This window comes from Pleurodeles waltl, chromosome 3_1 (assembly GCF_031143425.1).
Source record: "Pleurodeles waltl isolate 20211129_DDA chromosome 3_1, aPleWal1.hap1.20221129, whole genome shotgun sequence".
In the NCBI taxonomy this organism is placed as follows: Eukaryota; Metazoa; Chordata; class Amphibia; order Caudata; family Salamandridae; genus Pleurodeles; species Pleurodeles waltl.
This window is the reverse complement of record NC_090440.1, coordinates 1,467,676,233-1,467,702,131: the sequence shown is the minus strand read 5'-3', so window position 1 is coordinate 1,467,702,131 and position 25,899 is coordinate 1,467,676,233. Positions and strand designations below refer to the sequence as shown.

Sequence of the window (25,899 nt, the reverse complement as noted above, 5' to 3'; positions counted from 1 at the left end):
GCACTCTTCAAGGGTTTCAGGACTACAGCCAGGTCATTGGGCTTTGTGGAAACCCTTCATCCCCTCAATCTGCCTTTCGTTCCTTAGGTAGCTACAGAAGGGGTTTCCACCCGCGCCAGTTCCCAACCAGCCACCGTGCTGTGCATGCTTTCCAAATATGTGGCTAAGACGTGGGACCCATTGACCTTGTGTGTCAGGTGACTAGCGGTCAGGTCAGTCAGATGCCCCCCTCCCCACCTGCAGCCTCTAAGCCCTTAGTCTGCTTCTCTACCGCCATGAGCGACCCAGTTGGCGGTAGGATTTGCCATTACCTGCCCCACCGGCAGTCCATTACCTTGTGCAGGTGGATTTTGCCGAACATCTGAAGGCCATACTCCTTCCCATTCGAGACTACCCTTCACTTCATGCCACCATCTCATGACCGAATGATGAAAGATAATCTGTCTCTTCTCCACAAGGAAGTTGCAGCTCTCCTGGCCAAGGGAGCCATAGAGATGGGCCTGGTGCCAGAAGTAGGCTGTGGTTATTATTCCCACTAATTCATAAGAAGGACAGGAGTCTTCGCCCTATCCTAGACTTACAAGCCCTCAATCTCTTCCTCAAAAAGGATAAGTTCAAAATGCTAACATTGGGTCAAGTCTTGTCTTCCCTGGACCCAGGAGACTGTATGATAGCATTGGACTTGCTTATTTCCATATCCCTGTCCAGCCTTCCTACAGGCGTTACTTGCAGTTCATGGTAGGCCACGAGCACTTTCAGTTCACCTTGCTTCCCTTTGGTCTTACCAGCACACCTCAGGCGTTTACCATGGCAATGGCAGTGGTTGTAGCTCATCTGTGGAGATCAGGGGCATCAGTCTTCCCCTGTCTCGATGAATGGCTGTTGAAGGCGAGCTCGCCCCAGACTGTTGTCTGCCACCTCCAGACTACAGCGAACCTCCTGCATTTGCTGGGGTTCACTATAAACTTGCTGAAGTCACACCTGACTCCCTCTCAGATGCTCCCTTTCATCTGAGCTCTTCTGGACCCAGTGCAGTGTTGGGCTTGTAGTCCCGAGCCACACGTCCAGGATATTCAGTCTATGATACTGACGTTTCAGCCTTTACCATGGATTTCTGTGAGGCTGACTCTGAGGCTGTTGGGACTCATGGCTTCCTGCATTCTGCTGGTGACATATGCCAGATGGCATATGACGGCCCTGCAGTGGGGCCTGAAGTTCCAGTGGCACATCATATGAGGACTCTCTCCGACATGGTCCAGATCATGGAGGGAACTGCGAAAAATATGCAGTGGTGGTTGACGAACCACAATTGGGTCCGAGGCAGATCCCACTCCCTTCCCCAATTAGATTTGACAGTATTGACAAATGAAGAGGCGGTCATCTGGGAGAGGTGGAGATCAGAGGAATCTGGTGTAGGGAGAGAGCAGGACTCCACATCAGTACATTGGAGCTCCACGTGATCCGACTGTCATTGAAAGCCTTTCTACATTCCATAAAGGGAACGTTGGTGCAGATGTTCACGGACAACACCACCATGTGGTACTGCAACAAACAGAGTGGGGTGGAGTTGTGGACCCTTTGGCAAGAGGCTCTATGCCTTTAGACATGGCTGGAACAACAGGGCATATCCCTCGTGGCTAAACTTGTAATGGGCTCTCGGAACGCTAGAGCAGACTAACTCAGCCGAAGATGCTTAGCGGATCATGAATCCAAAATTGGGCCAGGTCTCTTTCAGCAGTGGGGACAGCCTAGGTTAGATCTGTTCGCCTCCGTCAAGAACGTGCAATGTCAGCGGTTGTGCGCTCTGGAGCCTCCAGAGCGGCATTCACTCAGTGATGTTTTTCATCTTGAGTGGAATTCAGGCCTCCTGTATGCCTTTTCACCCATACTACCCATGCCTGAGTTCTCAAGAAGATCAGGAATTACTGGACTGAAATAATTCTGGTGGCCCTGGACTGGGCACAAAGAATCTGGTAGCCTGAGCTGCTGAGCAGGTCCATTGATCCTCCTTTCATACTGCTCCTTCGGAAAGAACTTATCTTACAGCAACATGGGGAGGGTTCTTCACCCAAATCTGTCCACCCACCGCTGTCTTGTGTGGAGTTTGAGCGGCTGCAGTTGACAGCTTTTGATCTTCCTTCCTAAGTCTGTAATGTTATCTTGGCAGCAAGCTGTCCCTTCACCAAAATGGTATACCCCTCAGATGTATGGCATGGTGCCCAGACAAGTCTGTTAATCTCGTTTCTGCCCCTGTTTCGGAGGGCATACTGTTCATTCTTTCCCTTAACCAGTAGGGCGCTGCTCTTGGCAGTCTTAAGGGCTGTTAATCTGCCATTTCTACATTCTTTTGGTTGCCTGATCAACCCTCTTTGTTTAAATCTCCTACTACATAGATTTAAGGGCCTTACTTATCTCTTCCCTCCTTCCCCCCTTCATTATACTCCAATGGGATCTTAATTTGGTTCTGACCTTTTTGATGTGCGCTCCACACTAGCCTGTTCACAACTGTCACCTCAGACTTCTCACATTTAAAACAGCCTTCCTTGTTGCAATTAGATCTGCCTGAAGAGTGGGTGAGCTGCAGGCCTTCTCATCTAAACCACCTGCACTCTCTCTCTTTCGTGACAAAATAGTCTTTGCACTAGGGCCTCTATTCTGCCAAAAGCGGTCACGCATTTTCATGTAGGCCAATCGTCTTACCAACTTTTTACACCCCTCCCCCAAATCCTTCTAAGATAGAGGAGATACTCCACCACCAGGACCCAAAAAGAGTGTTGGTGTCTACCTTGATCATTCAAGATTTCCTCATGGATGACCAACTTTTGTGGAGTATGTGGGTGCGAAGAAAGGACGGGCAGTGCAGAATAAACTATCTCTCTTTGGGTCATGCTCTGCATCAAAATCTGCCGCGGGTTAGCTAAAAAGCACCCCATGAGGGCTTGCGTATTCATTCTACCAGAGCTAAAGCTGCGACCACTACGTTAGTTCTCGGAGTTCCCGTCCTGGACATCTGCAAGGCAGCAATGTAGGCCTCAGTGCACGTTTACCAAACCCTACTTCCTGGACAGTCAGGTCTATTGGGATGGGCACTTTGCCCGTTCAGTCCTACAGGACGTTCTCATTTAAAATTGGTTCACAGACCCTCCTCCAGGGATGGTATTGCCTGGGTATCTATTCATAGGTAAGAAATCTGCAGCTAGAAATGTCTATCAGATGTACAAGTTACTTACCTTCAGTAACACCTTATCTGATAGAGACTATAGCTGCAGATTCCTTACCAGCCCACCCATCCTTCCTGCTTGTCATTCATCCTTCCTTATGGAGTAGTTTATTGTGGTTCCTGCATTGTTTTATCTACCACATCCATCTAGAAGGGTAAGAAGCTGCATCAGTTGCATTCATAACATGCCCTTCTCTTATATGATAGGACTAAGGGGTACCTTGTTGATGATCAGCTGTTTGTTGGGTTCAAGAGTGCCAAGAAAGGCAAAGTAAGTCAGAAGTGGATCTTCTCGTGATGGATTGCCCTCTGCATCAAACTGTTATGCTGTGGTAAATAATAATCCTCCTGAGGGTCTTAAGCTTCATTACACCAGGGTGAAAGCCACCACTCAAGCCATGGCTCTAAATGTTAAGGTCTTGGACATCTGCCAGGCAACCTTGCCGGCATCTACCAATGTTTCCTCAGGCACTACTGTGTCAACTCTGAGGTCTACAGGGAGAATAATTTTGCATGCTCCTTCCACTAGAACTTGCGGTGATAAGTTCACTCCTCAGGCCTATTTCTTCAGAGGTGACATTACTTTGATACTGACTCACAAGATGATGAATCTGCGTAAAGAAGTATCCATAAAGAGAATAAGTTACTTTTTTGGTGATCCTTTTATTGGTGGATACTCTAGTTAATTGCAGATCTCTTGCTGCCTGCCTCGGTGGACTTTTGCTAGTAATAAAGTCCTGAGTTAGTGTTTGAACATTGTCAGTACAAATGTAATCTTGTCAGCCACAATCTGTGTCTGAAAGTATGATTAAAAATAGGAGACTACTTTGTCAGTATGTAGGGGGAAGGGGACTCCTGTATGCGGATCTATATTGTCATGTCTGCAGGCGGTTAGGAGAAAGATGGCACCACCCGCTTGCATGTAGGTTTTACAAAAAATTCTGCATCCAGTCTGGTGGCCGACCGAGATTTACAATGCGAGGAATATATAGGTAGAGTATCCACCAAAAAGAGCATTACACTGGTAAGTCACTTACTAACCCGATGATAGGAAAGCTGCATGTTCAGGTGCTTGACATGGCCACAAAAAGGAGACACACGATCATTTTGTCCAGAACCAGGCCATAGTTTAGCAGAATATTGTTTGGAAAAGCAACCGCCAATGGTACACATTCCAGTTACATAGAGAGTAGTGGAATGGGGAATTATTTGTACCAGAAAGAGGAGCAGCGATAGGATGTTGTCAGTGTGTTTGTGGGCCATAAATTGCTGTACGTGGCATGTTATGATGGACTTACAACATCCATGGATTTCCAGGGAAAGTAAATGTGTTATTGTAAACATATTTGTCTTGCTGCTGCTTAGCTTAAAGTGAAACTCAATGGCAATCTAAGGCTTGTTGTAGAAACAAGTCAACACTCAGACCTCAATAGCCGATTTTGTTTAATGCTCAGTATATCCTTGTGCAGTCTTTCGTTAATACTTTGCATATGATTAGAGCATTGCATTTTTAGCCTTAACGATTACACTTAACAAGCATTTGAACGCATACTATTTTGTATTTTAGGATTGGAGCGAGTAACCATGCTGTACCTGGGATTGCACAATGTCCGGCAGACGTCCATGTTCCCACGTGACCCTAAACGCCTTACACCTTAGGAGTTTGTTCGCCCGAACAGTGCCTGTCTCCTGCTGCCGCTCGGCTGCCTTGTGCACTTTTAACATACAGTAGAAAAATTACCTCTCATCCGTTAAACAGACATTAAACTATTTTTCATGCGTCAGTAACTATTCTTTAACAAAACATAATCTAAAACTACACCTAATCAATTTACATCAGAAAACTGGTACGAGCTTTTCATTCATTAACATCACAAACACGAGAGTCGTTTGACAGAAAAGGTGAAGGCGTGCCTTGAAACACGGGTAATAACTGGAGATGGCGGATTGACTAATAGAAGCGCTTGAACAGATGACGGTAAACAAGAATATCTTGCAGGGGTGAAACGGGCAGGAGGAAGCCTCAAAAAACACGCTTAGAGGTTTCACATTTTAGGCTTTTGTATAACGTTCTAACAATAAAATCGATAAATTATGTTTGTATGTGTCGATGTATTTACTTTGGTAAACAGTTGTGTGACCCTTTGTAATAGACGCGGGTGCCAGTGAGTAATGAGTTTTCCATACACTTTCACCGTACAGCTATTGAGGCGCACCGTGACCCGGAGTCGCATTGCCTTATCTGTCCCTCGTACTCATTGCACAAATTGCAAAACTTTGCTTAGTCGTAAACTAAAATGACCCATAAACGGAGCACACAGCCAGCTAGCTTCCTTCGCAATAAAAGACTACGTTCCCTCATGCATGCGCCCCCTCCCCCTGTCTCCTCCCATCTCCCCTGATATTTCCACATTGTTTTGACTGCATTGTTTGTGGCATCGCTGCCGAGAGACCGTGTTTTTTTTTATTGTTACGCGAATATTTCAGCGATGCTTTGGACCTGCAATCTGATTTGTGACAATAAAATAGAATAATGGGCAGAAAATGGCGCACCGAGTTCAGTGAGAGCTTTCATATTGAATTCATTCAGGAAGCAATGGCAACATTTCTGCCTTAATTGCACAAAAGCGGTGCTTGGGAAGCCTTGGTAAAATTGATTTCCGGGTACATTGCACGTAGAAAGCACAGTCAAGTTAAACAGTTCACCGTTTAATTGGTATGTTTTGTCTCTGCGGAACAGAAAGTCCAGCTCACGCGTTTCAGTATTTTCAAAAAGGGTCTGCGGGTGGCTCACACGGCAGTCTGAGCAATTTACAGGATCGTTTCCGGAATCACAGGATGGGTGTCACAGTGAGATATGCTGAAAGCAGTCAGGTCAACTGGTCATTGTAGTAACATGATTCACCTTAGGCGTGATGGTGTAACATCACACATAGATGAGGAACAGGAAGACATTGGCACTGCATTTTATAATAGCTTTGAGATACAATGTGATCAGCCTCCCGAGGCATGTCGGAAAAAACGATGTCTAGGGTTACATCATACCAACAAAACCTAAAAAAGATGCAATTCTGTTTCTGTAACTTATTTTGGGAGGCTTGCTAATAGATACTCTGTTTAGACTCTTTTTGCCAATCGCATGTGGGCAAATTGCCAGTGACCCAGGGAAGAGTGTTAATTTGAGTAGTGTCTGAAGATGTAGACAGCAGAAATATACACTCCAAAACTAAAGACTCAAAAATGTATATTGTAGAAGTAAACCTCTGGACTTTGCCAGTGCTTGTTTTAGTACTGTTATTGGTGCCTCAAAAATACCCTTGCAAAGATCTCACATTATAAGATGTGACTGCCAAAATAATTATTACCTGCACTTTCAGCCCCAACAAGATAGCCCTCATTTTGGGCACAGTAGGCTCAAGTTTAAATGAATGACATTCCTAGCATTTCATGGAGGGACAACGCTTTGACTGAAGCTTTTCAGACAGTACAACTTGCCATTTTATGAAGGCAAACAAGAAATTCCACCCATCAGTGTCTGTGGTCGCTGCACACTTGTCAGTTACCAGAGGACCTGCTTGAACGTCCTCTTTATAATACACCTAACCTATGGTCATGTGCCCACTAGTTAAGGAAAAGGATGAACGACTGGCTGTACTTGAGGTGATCCTTGAGATTCAAAGGCTGCGTGGTCTTATCTCAAGTAAAGAAAAATAAAATGGGCCAGAAGGCAAACTGCTGCCTCGCTGGTGCATGGGTCACACTTTGGAATAATATTAAAATAGAGTAAAGGTGGGGAAAAGGTCTTGTGCACTTTCAAAGAAAGCTGGCAACCTTGCTCGTCTTAAACGGACATAGCAATCTCCATCAAAGGGCTTCAAATGTAACGTGTTGGGCCACTGGGTCGAAGCAACCCTAGGGCAGTGCTTTCCAACTGCTAAAACCAACTTTAACATAAAACCAAAATGGCAGCTGGAGGAGAGGGCGCACATTGTGCCACATTGGTGGCTATGCCAGAAGGTCATACAGGGCTCCAGCTGAATTGAAAGAAGTGCCTGTGGAAGAGTACTAGTGATGATAGGCCAGCTGAAAGAAGGCATGCATTTTCATAGCCAATAAGTCATGCTTGCATTTTGTGTCAAAATGCATTAAAAAACCGTACATTAGTGAACAATGAAAGCAAACTGCTTTTTCTTCCACAATGCAGTGCATCCATGAGAGAAAAAATTAAACGTAATGACTGAGTTAGCCTCCCCCCCCCCCCCCCCCCCCCCCCCCCCCGTGTAAGGCAAGCACCCCGTACAAGGTGGTATTATGCACTACGCAGCTAACAGCATGTCAGTGGGGAAGCATTTCACTGGTAGTCGCCAATACCGACTTTATGTACATTTTGAAGAATTGTTACCAACAGATATCAGAAAGCTGCGCTTTAACCCAGACATAAATCCCATGTGTTAATCGGGAGTTGATCGGGAGCGTGTGCAGTGGAAAAGGCCACTGTAACAGTTATAACATGAGTGCGGACCTGGTACTAGAATTTAACTGCATTGAGGACAGCAGGGCAAACAATCTTTAAGTGTACTAGCACAGGGGTTCTCTCTGTGACAAAAGATTGCAAATATGGTTTGACGTCCTGTGAAAGAGAACAGAAGTCCTGCTGCACAGAAGGCATAAGTTATATAGACTGTATATAGCATGGCTATATGTCAGTGGTTCCCAACCTTTTGACTTCTTTGGACCCCCACTTTATCATTACAGGAACCCAGGGACCCCCACTGGATCATTATTGGAATCCAGGGACCCCTCACTGAACCCGGGGACCCCTGCCTAAACGTTGTTTATGAGCTGAACTACAAAAATTCGTCATACACAAATGCTAACACATTTTATTCAATTTGCAAACAAATAAAAATGTTAATTTTAATAGGAATGATGAACCTTTTCTAAATGTAACTGAAGCCACACATCGTCCATACTATATTCTTTTTTATGCACCTGTACTGCTTCCACAAATCAATCTGAGGATCCTAATATTTTTAGCTTCTAACCTCAAATTCCTTGACATATACTGTACGTTTAAAAAAAATCAATTTTACATTTAGCCACTTTATATGCACTTTATTAATCTGTTAATTTTATTTTATTTTCTAAGCAGTCGCGGACCCCATGGGGTCCCTGGGCCACAGGCTGGAAACCACTGCTCTAGGTGGACTGTTGGGCATAGAACTGCAGACCCACTGTAAATTAGGGTGTGGTGGCAGAGTACAGAGATAATTGCCACTGATAAAGGAAGCCTTGCTAATATCACATGGGATGTGGGAAGGGAAAGACAGCCAAGGGACTTGAGTACAGAGGAGCAAAGTGTCTTGCTCAAGCATTGGCCTAACATAGGCATTTCACTGCTTAGTCTGTGTCTCTGCCAAGCAAGAATGAATGAGGCGCTCATTCCAGTGTTCTTACCAAAGTTTGGTGTACAAATGCAAATAAGTGGTCAGCAAAAAGGCCTGCCATAAAATCTCTGTGGTCAAGCTGACCTGCAACCCGTTGAGTTGGAGTCGCCTCCAAAACACTCCTTGTGTCCTGGAGAGAATGGGAGAAAATAGGGACGAAAAAGAACCTTCAAGAGTGAATTAAAGAGAGTGGTGGAAAAAAGAGACTGGAGTTGCTAACAAGACAAGGCAGTATTAGTAGTCTGCAACCTCGGGACTCAGCAGCACTGGGGGATGATTCTTGGTAAACAATTTGGGGACACACTCATTGTTTCACAAAGGAGGCACTGCCTACACACCGCCTACAAACCACCACACTGCAGAGAGGTTCAACATCCTTCCACTTGGACCCTTTGTATTCCCATCATTGCACTCGGCATCCTTTGCTCAGTCCATGTGCTGTGTTATGTGCTCTCCAGCCTGGCACAAGGATTTTCTTGGACCCAAATTGTACGCCACACTTGGTAAAGGTTTCTACTGCCCATCTCTCGTTTATGAGAACGTCTCCCAAAGCCTTGATGTATTTTAGCCAATAACGTGTAAGACAACCTAGTTTACAATATTGAATATTTTTAGCTCTTCGTATTTTTCCATTCTTTTTATAACCATTAACTGAGTGGGCAGTAATTGTGTGTGATTTCTGTGTCATGTTGAGTCCCAGTTTCAAACAGGCTACCATGTTCTGGAGGCAGCTTCCACTAACACCTCGAGCAACGTGCCAGCTCAAGACTTCGAAGCGAGTATTTATTGTTGATTTGCACACAATAGTTCCAGAGTTATTGGGGCACCAGAGCCGTAAACCGGTAGCAAGCCGGTGTCTCCTTCCCAGTAACCACTGTTGTCGCAGGATCCAGAGGAGAGGTCTCACCCTCTTCCACAGGGCCAAGTGGTTGTTTAGAGATTTCTAGCATATTTTGTTTGCATAATGTTCAGCAAAACTGTTGGCGCTTTTCCCAGTGGATCGAATTAAGAAACCGTTCTTATTCACTTCGGACAGCAACTGTAATAATATTTTTTTTTTATTTCAACCGTGGGCATAAAGAACAAAGTCACTCCATTAACTGTAAAAAGCTTTAACTAGCTCCTCCAGTGTTTGGAAAAAACGCACCTGTGTCCAAAAAGCGTTCTTTCGCTTCTGAAAAATAAAGCAATTTCTCTTTATATATCACTCTCCGTTTGCTCTCTGTCAGTTTTCGTTTTTAAGAACTCAGTGCGTGTTTATGGCTGATAGGAAACTCATAAAACTGTTATCGCTTTGTTAACCTTGTAAGAAGCTGGCCTGGTGTGTGGTGAGCACCTACAGTGATATCACCTTATACCAGGTCCAGGTATCCCCTATTAGTGAGGTGTAGTCAGTATCTAGGAAGCCAGGGCTCCCTAGAGGTAGTTGTGGATGAGCAGCCAGGACTTATCGAGGAGACATGCAAAGCTTATGCAATATCACTTATAGTCACAAAGCACTTACATGAAAGAACCACACAGTGTTACAAAAATAAAGGTACTTTATTTTAGTGACACATACTAAAATACTATGTAGGCAATACTCTACTAACAGGTGAGTAAACCCACTATTATATACTCTTTAGTGATCAGGAATGGGCATATAAACCAATAGAAAACAGTGAAACTTTAAACAATAGAGACCCTAGGGGGAGACCAAACCATATACTAAAAAAATGGAATGCGAAAAGCAGGCCCCCACCCAGGTAAGTGGAACCTGTAGAGGAGAAATGGAGGAACTAGCAACCCCAAAGGTAAGTACCAGAGTGCCCCCCAACAACCAGGAGAGAAGAGGTAAGTACCTGTTTTTTCCCCATACCCACACAGAAACTTAGTAGAAGGACTGTGCAAGACTGGAAAGACTGGAAGAAACAGAAGATGGATCCTGACAGAAGAAGACCTGCAAATGAAGGTTAATAGTTAGTTCATTGTTTATTTGTCATTTGAATTAATCTTGTGATCTTCAGGAAACCGTTCCATGCATTTATTCCATTTCCTTTGTGGTAGATTAAATTCATAGGAGTTAGGTGTGGTCATTAGTTGGAGGTATGTGAGTTAGTGTAGGTGGTTAATGAGATTAATAAATGATCTAGAGGGAGTGCAGGGTTTTTTCTCACAAAGGAGCTTATGATCCTTGAAATCAGATGTTTGCAATTTACAGAAATGAAATATTAACCAATAAGGCAAATGAACATGCTCAATTAGTCTGTGTTCAGAGAGACGAGTTGTGCAGGGATGGAAAGTTGTGGAGTGTCATATGAAAGAACAATGAAAGAGAGCAGTCACAATGTGGTTGTTCGCTTCTTTGATCACCCTGTCCCAGTGCAAGCACCAGTATCAGTTTTTTACTAAACTACAACCATACATTTCCAGGTATTAGATTTAATGCAATGCTTTGTGAATGGTTATAGCTCAAGTTAATAGTTTATTGTAGTGATAGTAAGTCCTCAAAACTTCGTTTGCTAACTAGTTAAGCGTGGATTTTTGAGGCGTCGGATCAATAGGATTTTTTCTGTATGCTGGAACTCGTGGGTCCCCGCGTTTGGCGCATCTTCTTTGTCCTCCAGCCACTATATTTATTTTACTATGCATTTTGGCCGGTGTCTCCTACCATCTGAATGTTTGTTACACTTGCCACATTTATATGGTATATGTAGTAAATACGAAATGTCAAAGTATTTTTAAGAATCCTAGACAAGCGCAGAGAAAAATTGTTCATTATATTTCGAAAGATGGAATTTGAACATTTTTATTGGTCTTACAAACGGTGACATACTTTTAAAGGCAAATGCTGTAGGAGGTAAGAGGTCTTTAACAGGCTTAAGATTTAGTAAATCACATTATTTAATTGTTATTGATGGATTCGAGATTGACCGCTTCCCTTAGTGTTTTCTTTAACACCATGATACAAAAACAGAATATAGGACTGTGATTTGTTGGTTTGCTCAATTTGTGCCGGATCTCATTTTGGGGACCAGGGCATATTTTTCATCATCAGTCTTGGAACCAGAGTAAAAGGAAAATGCAAAAAAAGGGGAGAAGGAAATAGAAAGTTACAATTAAGAAAACAGAGACCGGGTAAGAAAGCAGGGATGAAAAAAAAGAACCCACAGGAGGGAATTAAAAAGGTAAGAGATGCAGGGTGGTGCAAAGAAGAGGCAGAATGTTGGGAAAAAAACTAGGTTGCCTTGTTATTGGGCAACGCCGGCATTTGGCAGCAGCAGTACCAAGCTCTCATACCTTTGCACTTATCTTTCAATATTTCTTTAACAAGTTAAGCACTTATGGTACTTAACCTACAACTTTGATATGGTTTACCACAGCAAATATTACAGTAACTAAGGTGAGCGATAATTGACTCCATCCATAACCCAGCGCACCTTTGTATAGGCACTTTTTATGGACTGACTACCCCATAACTCATTTGACATAGAAATTACTTACCATAAACGTCTGTAGAGCATTGGAAAGACTAGCCCTGGCGTGTGGTGCTTTGTTAGGCGGTGGGGGGGCTACGACAAATCATTTTAAGCAGTAACATTAAAATTATTTCACACTGTAAAGAGTCTGCTTATGAAGGCCACACTAGCTGTTGAGTCAACTCGTGGCAGGGCCACTGGAATCATGCATTTGTGTGGCCAAAGCGGATTCTGCATAATTATGGTTTTGCCACAAAATCTGTCATCTGTTGCATAATCTGCAGATTTCAAAAGTTACTGAAAAAGCTGCAAACTGTATGCCACAGAGTGGGATGCCTTTCGCAAATGTTGACTGTTCACCTTTCTGTTGTTTATTTCTGTTATTGAGTGTCAAAGTAGAAATAATGAAGCAAGACCTTTGCCCAGAGAGTGTTAACATGTAAACAGTCCAACTTCTGAGGTAATAGTAATATTAAATGTGCCGCCTTACACCTCATCATTTTTCTTGCTGCATAGCTTAATCAACCTGTCACATAAGTGGGCCCTCCTCTGATGTATAATTCCAGTGACCATAATTATAGGATGCGATCTATCTTCTGTAGCTCAGGCAAGTTCTTATAGGACCTCACTACTTTGGTGGTGTTTCACTTCTAGTTTAATGTCTGCTAGGCACAAATGGTTTTAAGGAGTTTGTGTAGAACAAACTGATTCTAAGTTGTAAGTAGCTTTTGGGAGTTTTTGTGATAGACTCTAATAAATGCCTTCCTTGTTAGGGATTTTTTAACTCCTACATGGGGAGAATCAGTTCTCAGTGAAGTAGAGAAAAGAGCGGAAATATACTGATAGAACAAACTGTAGAAGTGAAGAGAAACAAGATTGGACTCTCACCCTAAATTTATGCAACATTGATTTGACACCGATGCTGGACAATATTACACATTTTCGAAAAAATGTGGGATAGTCATGTATTGCAAAGTGCTTAAAGACTAGCGTGCTTTGCATGTAGTATAAGAGTATTGATGGACTTGAACAATCTTGAAAGTGCCTTTACTAAGACTGAGGTAATGGTGTTTGCAACACTAATGGGTTGAAAAGTTGTTGAATTGACAGGACATTGTTGGATATTGATGATGAAATCTATTGCCAATATGGTCTTATCTAATGATTGGCTTCCCTCATCAACATCAAGGATGGCAAAAGAAAGTGGTGCCAGGTTAGTCGCGAGAGAACTAATCTACTTTAAATGGATGTATTGTCCAATGGCATTCAACATTAAAAATGGTTATGTAAATTGTTGACCCTAGGAGCATCAATTTAGTTAACAGAGAACAAATAGGAACTCAGTAAAACTGAGAGAATGTTTGTGTGTTCAGCATTTGGCCCTCCAGTTACATTAGTTGAACAAATCAGATCACAGGTTTAATTGAGATCGGCCAAGAGTGCTGCACAGCATGCCATGCACATCATTTCTTGTGATAGCACAGATGGAGCCAATTAATTTATTTGGAGTTCTATGCAATTCCATTGTTTGGCAGGATTTATATTGCACTTTCCTGCCCTTTGCATTGCTTTTTACAAAGGTGATGGGGGCACATTTCAGTTACAGTAAAGAGCTTTGCGTGGCTGTGCATAAAGGGTCTACGTAGAAGTGGAGATGGGGCACCCCAAGCACAACCATAAGATACAACTACCGGGTTCACAGTAGTTGGCCTATGGGTTGCACCCAAGGGTAGAGGTGGCACAACCCGCAAGGCTAGGTGCTCTTAGGAAGCAACAGGAGAAGTCAATAAATGGAAGACCTTTGGAAGAAATACTAGTCAGGTTTATCATAAGAGCTTGCATAATGGGGTATGGAGGATTAGATATGGGTGAAATGGACAGGGTTTCTTGCTGAATGCCTCCTTGGTCCTAACTGTACCAAAGGGAATATGCCATAGAAAATGCCTTTAATATTTCTGCTCTTTTTAGGTGGATGCTGTGTGGGACGTGTTAAGCAGGATATAGGAAATGTCAGTCAGCAGAAGGAGGATGGAGGGGCAAGAGTGATACAGTCTGGTTACTTAGTGAGGTGTGCCAATGGAAAACGGCCAGATTGTGTAATTTAGATTGGCGAAGTGGGGGGATAAGGGGGCAGGCAAATGGTTGCTATTAGTAAACACAAAGCAAAAACAATGACCTGCATGGGAAAGGCAAATAGCAGGTCAGTAGTACAAACAATCAAATTACATTAGCACATTCTTAATTCACCAAAACACGAATTCATGACTTTTTAATAGACCGATAAACTGGCTCAGTAATTTACTCTGAAGAAATTAACTGTATTTTGGGCTTAGGAGGGATATATTAAGTGGTAAATGGAGGGAGTTAGCGCTTGGACGGACCGTGTTTAACATATGATTGTTGTTATGAATCACTAGGCTGGTGGGAGGAAAAATTGCAACTAGATTTACTTTACGTATTCCACATTTGAGGATGTTGAAACACAACCATTGACTATTTACTCTGGGCAAAAGACTTTTGTGAGAAGGAATTATGAGGTGGATGGAGCTGGGGGGAATTGCAAGCTTATTAGTTTTTGGTTGGTGGTTTCACTTTTAGTTATTGTTACCCTAGACCAGTGGTTCCCAACCTGTGGGCCGGGGACCCCCGGGGGTCCGCGAAGCCTCCTCAGGGGGTCCGCGGCTGCTTAAAACATTTAATAATATTAGGTCCCAGCTATCAGTAATGACTCCTCGGGGGTCCCCGTGTTCCAATAATGATTCAGTGGGGGTCCCCGGGCTCCAGTATTGATAAAATGGGGGTCCACAGAAGTCAAAAGGTTGGGAACCACTGCCCTAGACCTATTGTGGTACAGTTAGGTATGAGGCCCTATGCACAACAATTAACAAAGGGCCATTACACAGGCCTCCTAAGAACCTCAGTGGCATCTTATATTCAGGCATCACATTCACTGTTCTGCAGAGGCACACAACATTGGTCCCCTCAATCCATAGGCAATGGTCTTTGCATGCATGACTTGTCCCCAGTCAGTACTGTGTCATGTCTTGGAAGGTGAACGGGCTGAACAATACGACAGAGGAGGAGCAGTCGTGCTCTGTGCCAAGAAACACTCTTCTGATGCCCTGTTCCTTTAGGAGGATTGCTTATTGGGCACTATGTGTGATGTTTTAGGTCACTGTAGTTACAAAGGTCTTCCTCTCAGGTTTCACTTAGGGCTCTATGGGAGTCACTATCCTTGGGAAAACCAAAACCTTCCCTTTTGTTCTATGTGCAATTCAAATTGATCCTCTGAGATTATGTGTCATGGTCAGAGGATTTCTGGATGAATACTCTTAAATGTATCCCTGGAATAACTGGAAAGGATGCTTATGCACATATTCAATTTACTATTAGACACCTCTTTAGGGATGCCAGTCATTGGAGGAGACTTTGATTTACACATACACAATACAGCTTCTTCAGGCGGACTATTGGCTTTTTTTTTTTTTAATGGTCATCGTCACTGGATCTCATAAATATTATAAATACATTGCAGGGATGGCATATGGAGGAAAAGAAGTACAGGTATTACTCTAGTAGTCCAGACCACCCCACCTCACGCATCAACTACATTTTCGTCCCAGCAGTAGAGCCAAATTCCATTCTGAAGCTGCAAATCCTGCTGAGGGAAGTATCTGATCACTCCCCAGCGGAGAGTTGATTTTGATGCACAGATCGAGAGCAGAGAGGCATGGAGACAGCATGAGTGGTGGCTACATGATGAACAACTGGTTGATCTCGGACGAAACAGTGAAATATTTTTAATTCAACAAAGGTTAGTTTTCCTTTCAGATCTCTCTTTGGAAAGTATTTAAAAATATCATCTAGAGGAGGGTTAGATTCTCCTCCGAGGGCAAAGGCAGTGATAGGCAGTGTGAGATACCTGAATTAGAAGAGCAAATCAAGAGCCTATCATACTGAAATGACTCTGGAGAAGCTTAAAGCATCTTTGGTTGCCCTGAAGCAAGAAATGCTGAATTCAGCCTGGTATATTTGTTTGCTCTCTTGGCACAAAATATGCAAATGACGGGCACCGGACAACCAAGCTACTCTAATAGTTGGTCAACAAGGAACAAAAGCAAGGATTGTTCTGTCTGTGCTAGGTTGTAATAGACACCCTATCACTGTCAAAATCGCAGAATCATCCACCATGTTTTACAAAAAAAAACTATTCTAAGCAGAGCCCTCCACAATTTGAACAAGGTCACCCAGTAGTCCAGGGCCTTACTGTTTTCATTCCCTACCTGAGACTGACCAGGCAGAACTAGACCCCCACAGTTCAGCTACTGAGATTCAACAAGCAATCCAGGCCATTTCCTGTGGCAAACATTCCACCCAAATGGGCTACCATTGGGGCTTCTTAAAAAATAAACCTTGTTGCTGCTCCCACCCTTTCTGGTGATGTTCGAGAGTCCTTGACACTGACACACTGCCCTTCAGTGTGAGGGGACCACATATCAGTAATCCTGAAAGGTAGTCTTCCCCCAAACCTTTTGTCTATTTGCGTCACATATTTTGCTGATTTCTTTTTGTTGGCTTTAGGACTCTGAGCACTTCACCACTGCTGACCAGTGCTAAAGTGCATGTGCTCTCTCCCCTAATCATGGTTTGATTGGTACATCCACATTTGGCATATTTAATTTAAAGTGCACTACATGTGCCCAGGGCCTGTGAATTAAATGGTAGTCATGGGACTGCAGCACTTCTTGTGGAACCCACCCAAGTAACCCTTAAATAGGTTTCAGGCCTGCCATTGCAAAGCGTGTATGTGCAGTGTGAGAAAAGGCCACTTTTGTCATGCTTAGCCCCCACCTTTTGCCTGGTTTTTCATGTAATCTCAAAGTTGTTAGTGTGCTGCTAATCAGGTTCACTGGGCCAGATCTCTTTCCCTAAAACTGTTGTGATGCTTTGGCGCAATTGGCAACACCCTTAGCTGCCACTATAAGTCCCTAGTTAATGGTACTTAGGTACCCAGGGCATGGAGTACTAGGGGTAGGCCACTGAGGACAGAAGCACAGGTTGTGCCACCCTCTAGGCCATGTATCCAGAAGCACCCAGCACTGCTATCGCAGGCTGAGTGTTCTGATGCAATCTTAAAAGACAAACTCGACATGGCACGCTGCCCGTGTGCCCTGTCCACTATACATTGCACGCACTATAGGTAAGTCACCCCTCCCGCAGGCCTTCCAGCCCTAAGGCAGGGTGCACTATATTGTATGTGTGGGCATAGATGCATGAGCACTGTGCCCCTACTGTGTCCTTGCTGAACCTGGGACATAGTAAGTGAACAGAGCAGCCATTTTAATTCATGTGCTGGACACTGGTCAATACGAGTTTCACAGTTACATGAGGGCTACTCTGAACCCTGCATTGTTTAGTATCAAACAACTCAGAATGATAAATCCAAGCTAGTACCACTATTGGATTCATTACAAAATGAACCCAGGGTTAACCTTAGAGGTGCCCCCTGCAAAAGCTAACTACCATGGCATGGTTGCTGGCCGGTCACAACTAGCCTGCCACCACCAGACAAGGTTCTGGAACCCTGGTGTGAGCAATCCTGCTCTCTGGGTCCCAGAACAAAGCCCTGCGTGGATGGAGGTGCAAATACCCCCGCCCTCAGGAATGTGACTGCCCTGCTAGCGAGCTTCAAAGGGCTTACCACCCTCGACACTCGACCGCCAAGCCTGCTGCTAGCAGCAGATGGTCACCCCCCATTGCAAACCCCCACTTTTGGTGGGTGCAATGGTGGGAAACCACACAAGGGATAAGAGGAGTGGTCATCCCAGCTTGAACCACCCATAAGGTGTTGCACACGAGGTGACCCCTCTGTTGAATTTTCCTCCATCTTGCATGGAAGGAATAGGGACGGGGCCTCTGCCCACAGGAAGTGGTCACTTAGTGGGTGTAGCCACCCTAAGGTAGATGACCCATTGGTCACTACCAGGTACTCCCCTAAACACCAACTAAATACAGTATTTAGTGGGCACCCCTAAACCAAGAAATCAGATTCCAAAGACAAAAGAAGTCCATCAACAAAGAAGACCCAAGGCTCGAGAACTGAAGTCCTGCTGCACCAAGAAAAGGCACCACACCATGCTTGCTGCACCCAGAACTCGAAAAATGCTTGCACATTGGACGGACTCTACGACCCCCCCAGAGGACCTCCACTCTTCAAAAATCGCCAAAGATCTCCCTCCATAGTGAATGCATTACTCTTCTGCAACCAAAGACTCATTGAAGGCCACTTCACTGACCGGCTGCTGACCAAGGAACCAGACGCCACAGCTGAACCAAACTCTAACCGATGGATTATGAGTACAAACCCTGCAAGTGTGCCAAGTTTTGTGGCACTGGGCCCTCCAGTGGCGAAACCTTGCAATAGCCCCTGGTACTGGTCACCTCACATCGGACACCAATAAAGACAGTGCATTCAGTACTGTAAAAGGACCAGGAGTAAGCCCCAGTCAAGGGATATAAGAAACCACCAGGGCCTCCCACCAGGGTACCCCTGCTGACTTGCAAGCGATCCTCAAATTGACCTACCTCCTGCTTCCTAGGGCACCTTTGCGTAACTCCAGGCTTACCGATTCGCTCTGCACCCAGCCGCCCTCTGCCCTGCACCTTTGCGTAACTCCAGGCTTACCGATTCGCTCTGCACCCGGCCGCCCTCTGCCCTGCACCAAAGATCCAGCTGTGCTCTGTGTCCCCCACCCCTTGCGTCCTCGACACTCCAAGGTAGCCCACCAGACTTACCTTTAAGTCCTCCTGTGCCTTGCTTTTCCAAGTGGTCCCCCGCAGTGGCCTGGTGTCAGCTCCAACGACTTTCTGCAGCTGGCCCATAGTGCCCACTGACGACCTCGACATACCTGCAAAAGGAGACAGTGGTGAACGCATTGCCTGATTCACGTGCATTTTAAATAATTTTCTCCATTGATTCCTATGGTACGTAACTACGCACAAAAAGACAACTTTTATTAAAACTTTTAAAATTCATACCTTAAAAAGTATTTGCCCGATTTTTATGATCTTGGTCTTCAAAATTTTATAAACATATGAAATTTTAAAAATTGTTTTTTAAGTTATTCTGTTGAGTTTTTGGTCTCCTTTTCTGATACTGTGAGTACAACAAATGCTTTGCACTGCTCCAATTAACTTAACTGCTCGACCAAGCTACCGTAAAAATTAAAGCATTAGATGGTCTAGTTTTTACCTCTGTGAACCAACGTGTGGTTGACTGGACCCTCAGCACAATGTGCCCAACTTTGACACTACATAGAGGGCCAGCCTCCTAATGCAGTTACACTGCCATGTCAACTGGGCCTTTAAAAACCTCTTGCCAAGCCTTAAACACCCCTTTTATTAAGTCACCCCTAAGGTAGCCTTTAGGGCAGGGTGCTATGTAATAAAAATAAAAAAGTAAGCTTTTAAGTTTTACATGCCCTGGTACTGAAAAATACCTACATTCGTTTTTAACTACTGTGATGCCTACTCGTCTCATAGGTTACGCTTGGGAATTCCTTATTACACTTTTAAGCTAGAATTCCTTGTTGAGAAAAAGTAGCTATGCCATATTTCATATCACTGGAATAATAATGATAAATCCTCTTTACTGAAAAAGTTGGATTTAACATTACTATTCTAGGAATGTAACTTCTAGAAAGTGGACATTTCTCTGCTTTAAGCCTCTATGTACCTTTAGCCTGTCTCCAATGTATGCCTGGGGTGGGTGACTACACTTTGTCCATTCCCTCTAGACAGCCACAAGCGCAAGGTTATCTGTCTCCATATGTCTTGTTTAACATGACATTCCCCTTCCCTTTCAGTACAGCCTCTGCTATTACAAGTCTGCATTTACTAGGTCTAAGGAAGTTATAGATCTAGGGTAACTCTAGATGCCCTGGGTATAAAAACAGCATCTTTCATTTTGTTTTACTGACAGAAAATTGACAATACTTGCATTCACAATAACCTGACAACTTCTCAAATCACTGATGAAGAGTAGACTAACTAAAGTATGCACAGACATAAATATTCCATCACGAAAAAAATTATATAATTCCAGAATGAGTTGCTCCAAGTACAAACAAGCATTTGCAATGCAATAGGTCTCGCATTTGCTTAAGTTAGAGCTATTGGCATTGTAAATTCATAACTGGACTTTCTTTGCACATAAATTGGTCAACCCTGCCTCATAATTTGGTCTTTTCCTGCCACATAATTCCAGTGGCCCTACAGATAACTAAAGCACTGCCATTTACCTTCTTTATCTGCAGCAAAAAAATAAAATGTTGCCATTTAGCATCCTAATTTAAATCTGCCATGCTAATTACATTGCACTACGTTACTGCATATTTAGTAACTTTTGATCCTTTGAGCTATAAATACATATTTCTAGTTACATTCTGCAGACTATGCAGCAAATGATGAATTACGTTGCACATCCATAATTAAGCGGAAGTTGCTAACCCTTAAAATTACACATCTCCAGTGTCCCCAAGTTTGACCAAGTGACATCATATGGTCTTTGTTACCCAAGTAAATGGAACTTATTTTATCTACCCCAGAGGGACGAAATACTCATTGGACCGTCGAGTTTCGCACCTGTGACTATGAAGTCAGACATATACTCTCGCCAAACGTTTCCAAGTTAAGTAATGGGGATGGCCCACAGATGTGAACTTTCATCATGAGGCTCTGCAATAGGACAGCTGCAGCCTTTCACGCGCAGTTCTGAAAGGAGCGAGCTATTGACAGCCTTAGGCCCTGCCTTGATCTGACTTAGCTTCAAGCTGAAGGTGAGCTCCCTGGGAGCCAAGACTTAAATATCACTGCAAGCGCTTCAAGGTTTTGCTTCATCTCGATGTCTGGGTTGCATCAGGGAGGCGAAAGGTAGAAAGAAGGAATTCGATTTTCTTTTGTTACTTCTTTTGTTTTACAGATTACTTTTGCTATTGTTCCTCTGCATATGTAAATGCCGAACATGTTTTACAAAACTATTCTTGAAATTAAGACTCATGTCATTGTTTACGCCCGTTCCCAAATAATAATATAATTGCGACTGCCCTGAGATCAGTACTGGATAAACAGAGCCCAGAGGAGTCTCACTTCGTGGCACAAATAAAACAAGGAGGGGGCCAGATAAAGAAGCTTGCGAACGTTGAAACACAACTCTCAGATACAAATTTGGAGAAACAGTGCTGCTGCAGTGTTCATGTAGCAGAAACATAAGATGTTAATGGGACATATATGGGATCTTCGATGCTTTGTGAAGCATTTTGTGCGATGGGATGCATACTAATATGTTCCTACACAATACAAAACAATAATTCGTGTTCCACGCTGAAAAGCGCTTGTACCTCGTCGGAGGTAATATAGAAAAACAATTACAATATTTTTCTACCCACAAAACCACTCACAAGTGACGCTGTGTGTGTTTGCGGCGCTTGCTTTTATTATTTGCGCTATTTTATTTATGTACCTCTGGTTGGTCCTAACACATGCAGGTGGGCGTGGCACACCCTTATCTAAAAGATGTCTTCATATCTGCATAAATGCCAAACACGTACCTGGCTAGGGAGCCCTCCCCTTCTTATACCCCCTGCCAGCTCACTGTTGTTTCCAAGGAATCTCTCAAGATCATCGGTCCCAACCGAAGGCAACATTACGCTGAACCAAAACAAAACATTTTTAAAACAAGAAAAATCATACAAAGAAATAATTTTTGTAACTATAACAGCAAGCATTTGGTAATGACATTCCTTGTCAAGCAGTGTTCTTTGATATGATCAGAACTCAATGTGCCTGCAGGAACTACAGTTTAAAAATACTCGTGTTTTAATAAGCGCAGGGAAAGGTCGCCAGGAGACAAAATGTGCGTTTAAAAAACAGAATAAAAGGCAATTTAGATAAACTTACCCAACAGTCAGCAGTCCACAGGTGCAAGGATTTCAGAACACCTCCCTGCATGTCTGTGAGGTGCGTTCCTACAGACATGCTTGTGTCTGCGAGTTTGCTTGCGTGTATGTGCGCACACGTGTGTCTGTGTGTTGTTTATCTTTGCCACACAGGGCAGCGGAGACAGAACTGTGTATCTTTTATGAGTAGAGCAGGTCTGAATATGTGAAGATTTTCGCCGTCCCTAGCAGTAAAGGCTGTAAAAAGCGGGGTGTAATACGTGCATAAAAAGGATTCCTCCATATATATATGAAGCGACGTGATTGTGTTCGGCAAGTTGCCTGTTCACTCAGCTCAGTCTGGCAGCTGCTTTGAATGCATAGCCCCGGTAATTTGCATGTAGGGGCAAAATGTGGGGTGAGAAACAATCAGAGAATTGGGGAAGGGGAGAAATTTGGGCAACTGCTCGGCTAATTGAGGCTCAATGGAGAAATAAAAATAAAATAAAAAAACAGATATGCAGTCTACAGGACTGTGGCTTCTTATTCAAAAAGATGCAGGCCCCTCCTGCAAAAAAGGCAGCGAGAGAAATGTGGGCACTAGGGCAGCTGGGGTACCAATGCCCTCGCCCCTGCGCCCACCATCCTCTAGCGCATTCCTTCACTTATTAATTAGGGGCGTTGTTTGACTTGCATTGTGGCACATGCTTCTAGGCACTTTATGCCTACTTTTAAATGTAGCCGTTGGACGAGAAAGATTTTTAAAGAACAGGATTTCAATGTAGAGCCCTTGACTATGGAGAAGAAGACAAGTCGGGGATATTTTACCACCGCAATGCAACAATGAGAGGTCCACATAGTAGAAGGGCATCAAAACAGGGCGGGTAAGTGTTGGTGTGAGAGAGCGTGGGGTCAGAGGTCACTCGTATTGGATTCACCTCAAGCTTTTCATGAGTCGCTCTGGAGTTCTTAGCAGGGGTTACATTGTCGGAAACCTTTACAAGTCCTGGAAAGAAACACCGGCAACGCATCAAACAGGATATACTGATGCGGGGTTCACTGCCTCAGAAAGTGTTAAACGGACATGCCCTCTAAGGGAACTGATAAAGCAGGTTTCCAGGAGTTCATAAATTGTATAATGTGCGCTGATTCCAGAAAATAAGTTTTCACTTTAAAGGGTGCACAAGTGGGCGCCGTGTTTAAACCCTTCCCGCTCCGACTTGACTTTTGCGTGTGTTGTTGGTGATTTGTTTTGCAGGTAATGGAAATGACTCCTGGCAAATGGTAGTTTTGTGAAGCTCAAGCCCTCTCCCCGGGGCTGCAAAGAGGAACACACCGGGACCATGACTACAACTGTGCAGTACCTGCCCCACAACAATGCACTTTCGGGGTCAAAGCTCATGCAGAAGCTTGTTTTAGGCACAGATGGAGCAAACGTGACCTGTCTTTTTCTGTGAAAGTTGTCGACCTCTACAGGGAATGCATCACACCCAGGAATTTGTTCCCTTATCTTAAAGCCAGATTTAGAATCCAGAGGCCAACAAGCAACAGCGAAGCAATAGAGGCCTCGTCATGCCGTCAATTAAGTCATCGCGCATGACGTGAGGCGGCCATCTTAAATTGGGGCAATATACATTAAATATTGTAATGGTAGCGATTTTCTCTAATCATTGGCAGCGCGTAAGGAAATCGATGTAAACATAGTTGTGGTGATGATTGTCTTTGCACTGTGGCGGCAGGGGGTGGAAACAGGCACCCTCATAAAACAGCCTCTAACATTTGATCTCGGTCTTTGCATGCACAACACCAGAGAAGAACATGATTTAAAGCCCTGTTAACAGAAACAGACTGGAGCCTTTGAAAACATCCAGCGCTCTGGTCAAATGCTATTAGCCTAGGAATTAAGAAGTCCCTAAGCACATGCTCCATAGGCACAAGTGGAAGGGTACAAGTAGTTGGGCCATGCTCCAGGGGAGTGTACAACTGTGGAAAAGGTGTAACAAAGAGGAAGGGCTGACCACTAGCAAGCAAGGATTTTTTAAGGACACTGAAACAAACCAGTGAAGAAGCAGAGAGCCCACAAAGAAGTATATACTAAAGTATATACAAGAGGTCTCGAATGCTCGATCTAAAAACTATCAGAATGAAATTAAACACAGCTAATAAACTGTAAGAGGCTTAGCTCACGTAAATCTTGTGAGACTCGGCTCACGTAAACACGGAACCATCTCTTCTTTATTGTGTCAATGACGTTGGGCCCTGTCTTATCATGCCCTGGTGTGTCTATTAGCTGTCAACCTGGACGTTGAGCATGCATAGCGTCATGCTTCAACATGTGTTTTTAAAGGGCAATTTGCATTTCTGCCAAACAGGCGTGCATATTGTTGAAGGAAAAGTGCCCAATTTGTTTAGTCGTGGTTATAGGTAGGAGCATGAATTTCAAAATAATTTTAGTAAAACTCCACCCTTGAGCCTTGGCCTAGAACCAGATCTTTACTGCACTGAGAGCATATATTGCTTTTTCATGGAGGCACCGAATGGCTTCAGTGAAGGTTAAGGCAAGTTATATTATTGGCTAATATTTCTAATTGTTTCTGTGTTCAGTAATCTAGTTTAACGTTGTATGGGTTGGATGTTAGTCTGGCTGGTTTTCTGAAAAAATCCATACAATTTTTCTTTGTTTTTTATAATTTACAGTAAGTATCCCGTATGTCTGCATTTTCTGCAGACTTTGGTGTTTTTTTGGACCACGGGGCTATGTCATCTGCTGAGAACTGCAGATTTGTGTATGTCCCAAAATTAATCCATAAGCCATGGATTTCTCTAAGATAATCATGCAAATTTAGAGGGGAAGTGGGATGTGGTGAGAGTGGAGAGGAAGAGACTGCAGGCGTAGTGGAGATATAGTGTCTGAATGGGAAAAACAGCCTGGTGAAGTGGATTTTACTCGCACTTCAAGTCAGTGGCCCTTACTCAGTTCACTTAAATCTCCTCTCACAGCTCTCGCTGTACACCCAGCACCCTTATTATACAGAGGGAACACTTTTCATTTTTTGCACCACTACGCACCTTTAAATAGGTGAACCGTGTGCAAACCGAGAAAGTGCACCCTATTACAGAGAATCCACTGCTCTGAGGGCAGCCTCAACTTTTACTGCCCTGGGGCAGCGAATTCAAGTGAATTTTTCAGCAGCTCCCTCAAAGCCAGTACGTTTCACAGTGCAGAAGGCAACCTGCCTGCACTTTGTGGCAGTCCCTTTGTAGGCGGGTGCAGCGAGTGACTGTACCTGCCTGCAGGAGGAAATCGGGGAGGGGTGGGGTCTTATGGGAGCCACTTCACCCCTGCAAAGGGCTACCCTCATGGGGTGCACTGAGTGTGGCACTTTTTTGTAGCACACTTTCAATGCACCTCCTGACAGCTTCTTTGCCTTTGCACCCATGTCCATAATATGGCGAGGGGCAAAGAGATTCCATTATTAGCATGCGCCACGCCCTCATGCAAATAAGGGAACGCCCTCTTGAGATAGTGCAGGCACTACTGTAATACATATTACGTATAACGAGCGCTATCCGTATTACAGAAAGGGCTGTACAAGGGGCTGCAGCCCCTTCTGTGATATAAAAGTGCCTCAGGGGCACTCAACGAGAGAGCACAGGCCCGTTGTGCCCTAGGAGCACTTTCTGTAATACAGCCCCCAGTCTGCACTTATTGTACTCTATTTTATTCACAATGCATCTCACGACACAAACGCTTCACCTCCTTATCTGCAGCAGTATCTCTCCTTCTCCACGCCATCTGCACACCTCTCATTCATTTGCATCGGATCAAGTATTTATTT

The 25,899-nt window shown here is 44.0% G+C and overlaps 1 protein-coding gene across 1 annotated transcript in view; it reads left to right on the top strand.

Moving 5' to 3' along the window:
* Window positions 1–5,317, top strand: part of DARS1 (aspartyl-tRNA synthetase 1) — a 473,122-nt gene extending 467,805 nt beyond the window's left edge. Inside the window, exon 18 of the mRNA XM_069225076.1 lies at window positions 4,788–5,317. Coding sequence (XP_069081177.1) covers window positions 4,788–4,879 — 92 coding nt within the window. The 3' untranslated portion in view covers window positions 4,880–5,317. The remainder of the gene's footprint in view (window positions 1–4,787) is intronic.
* The last annotated feature ends 20,582 nt before the right edge of the window (window positions 5,318–25,899 follow it).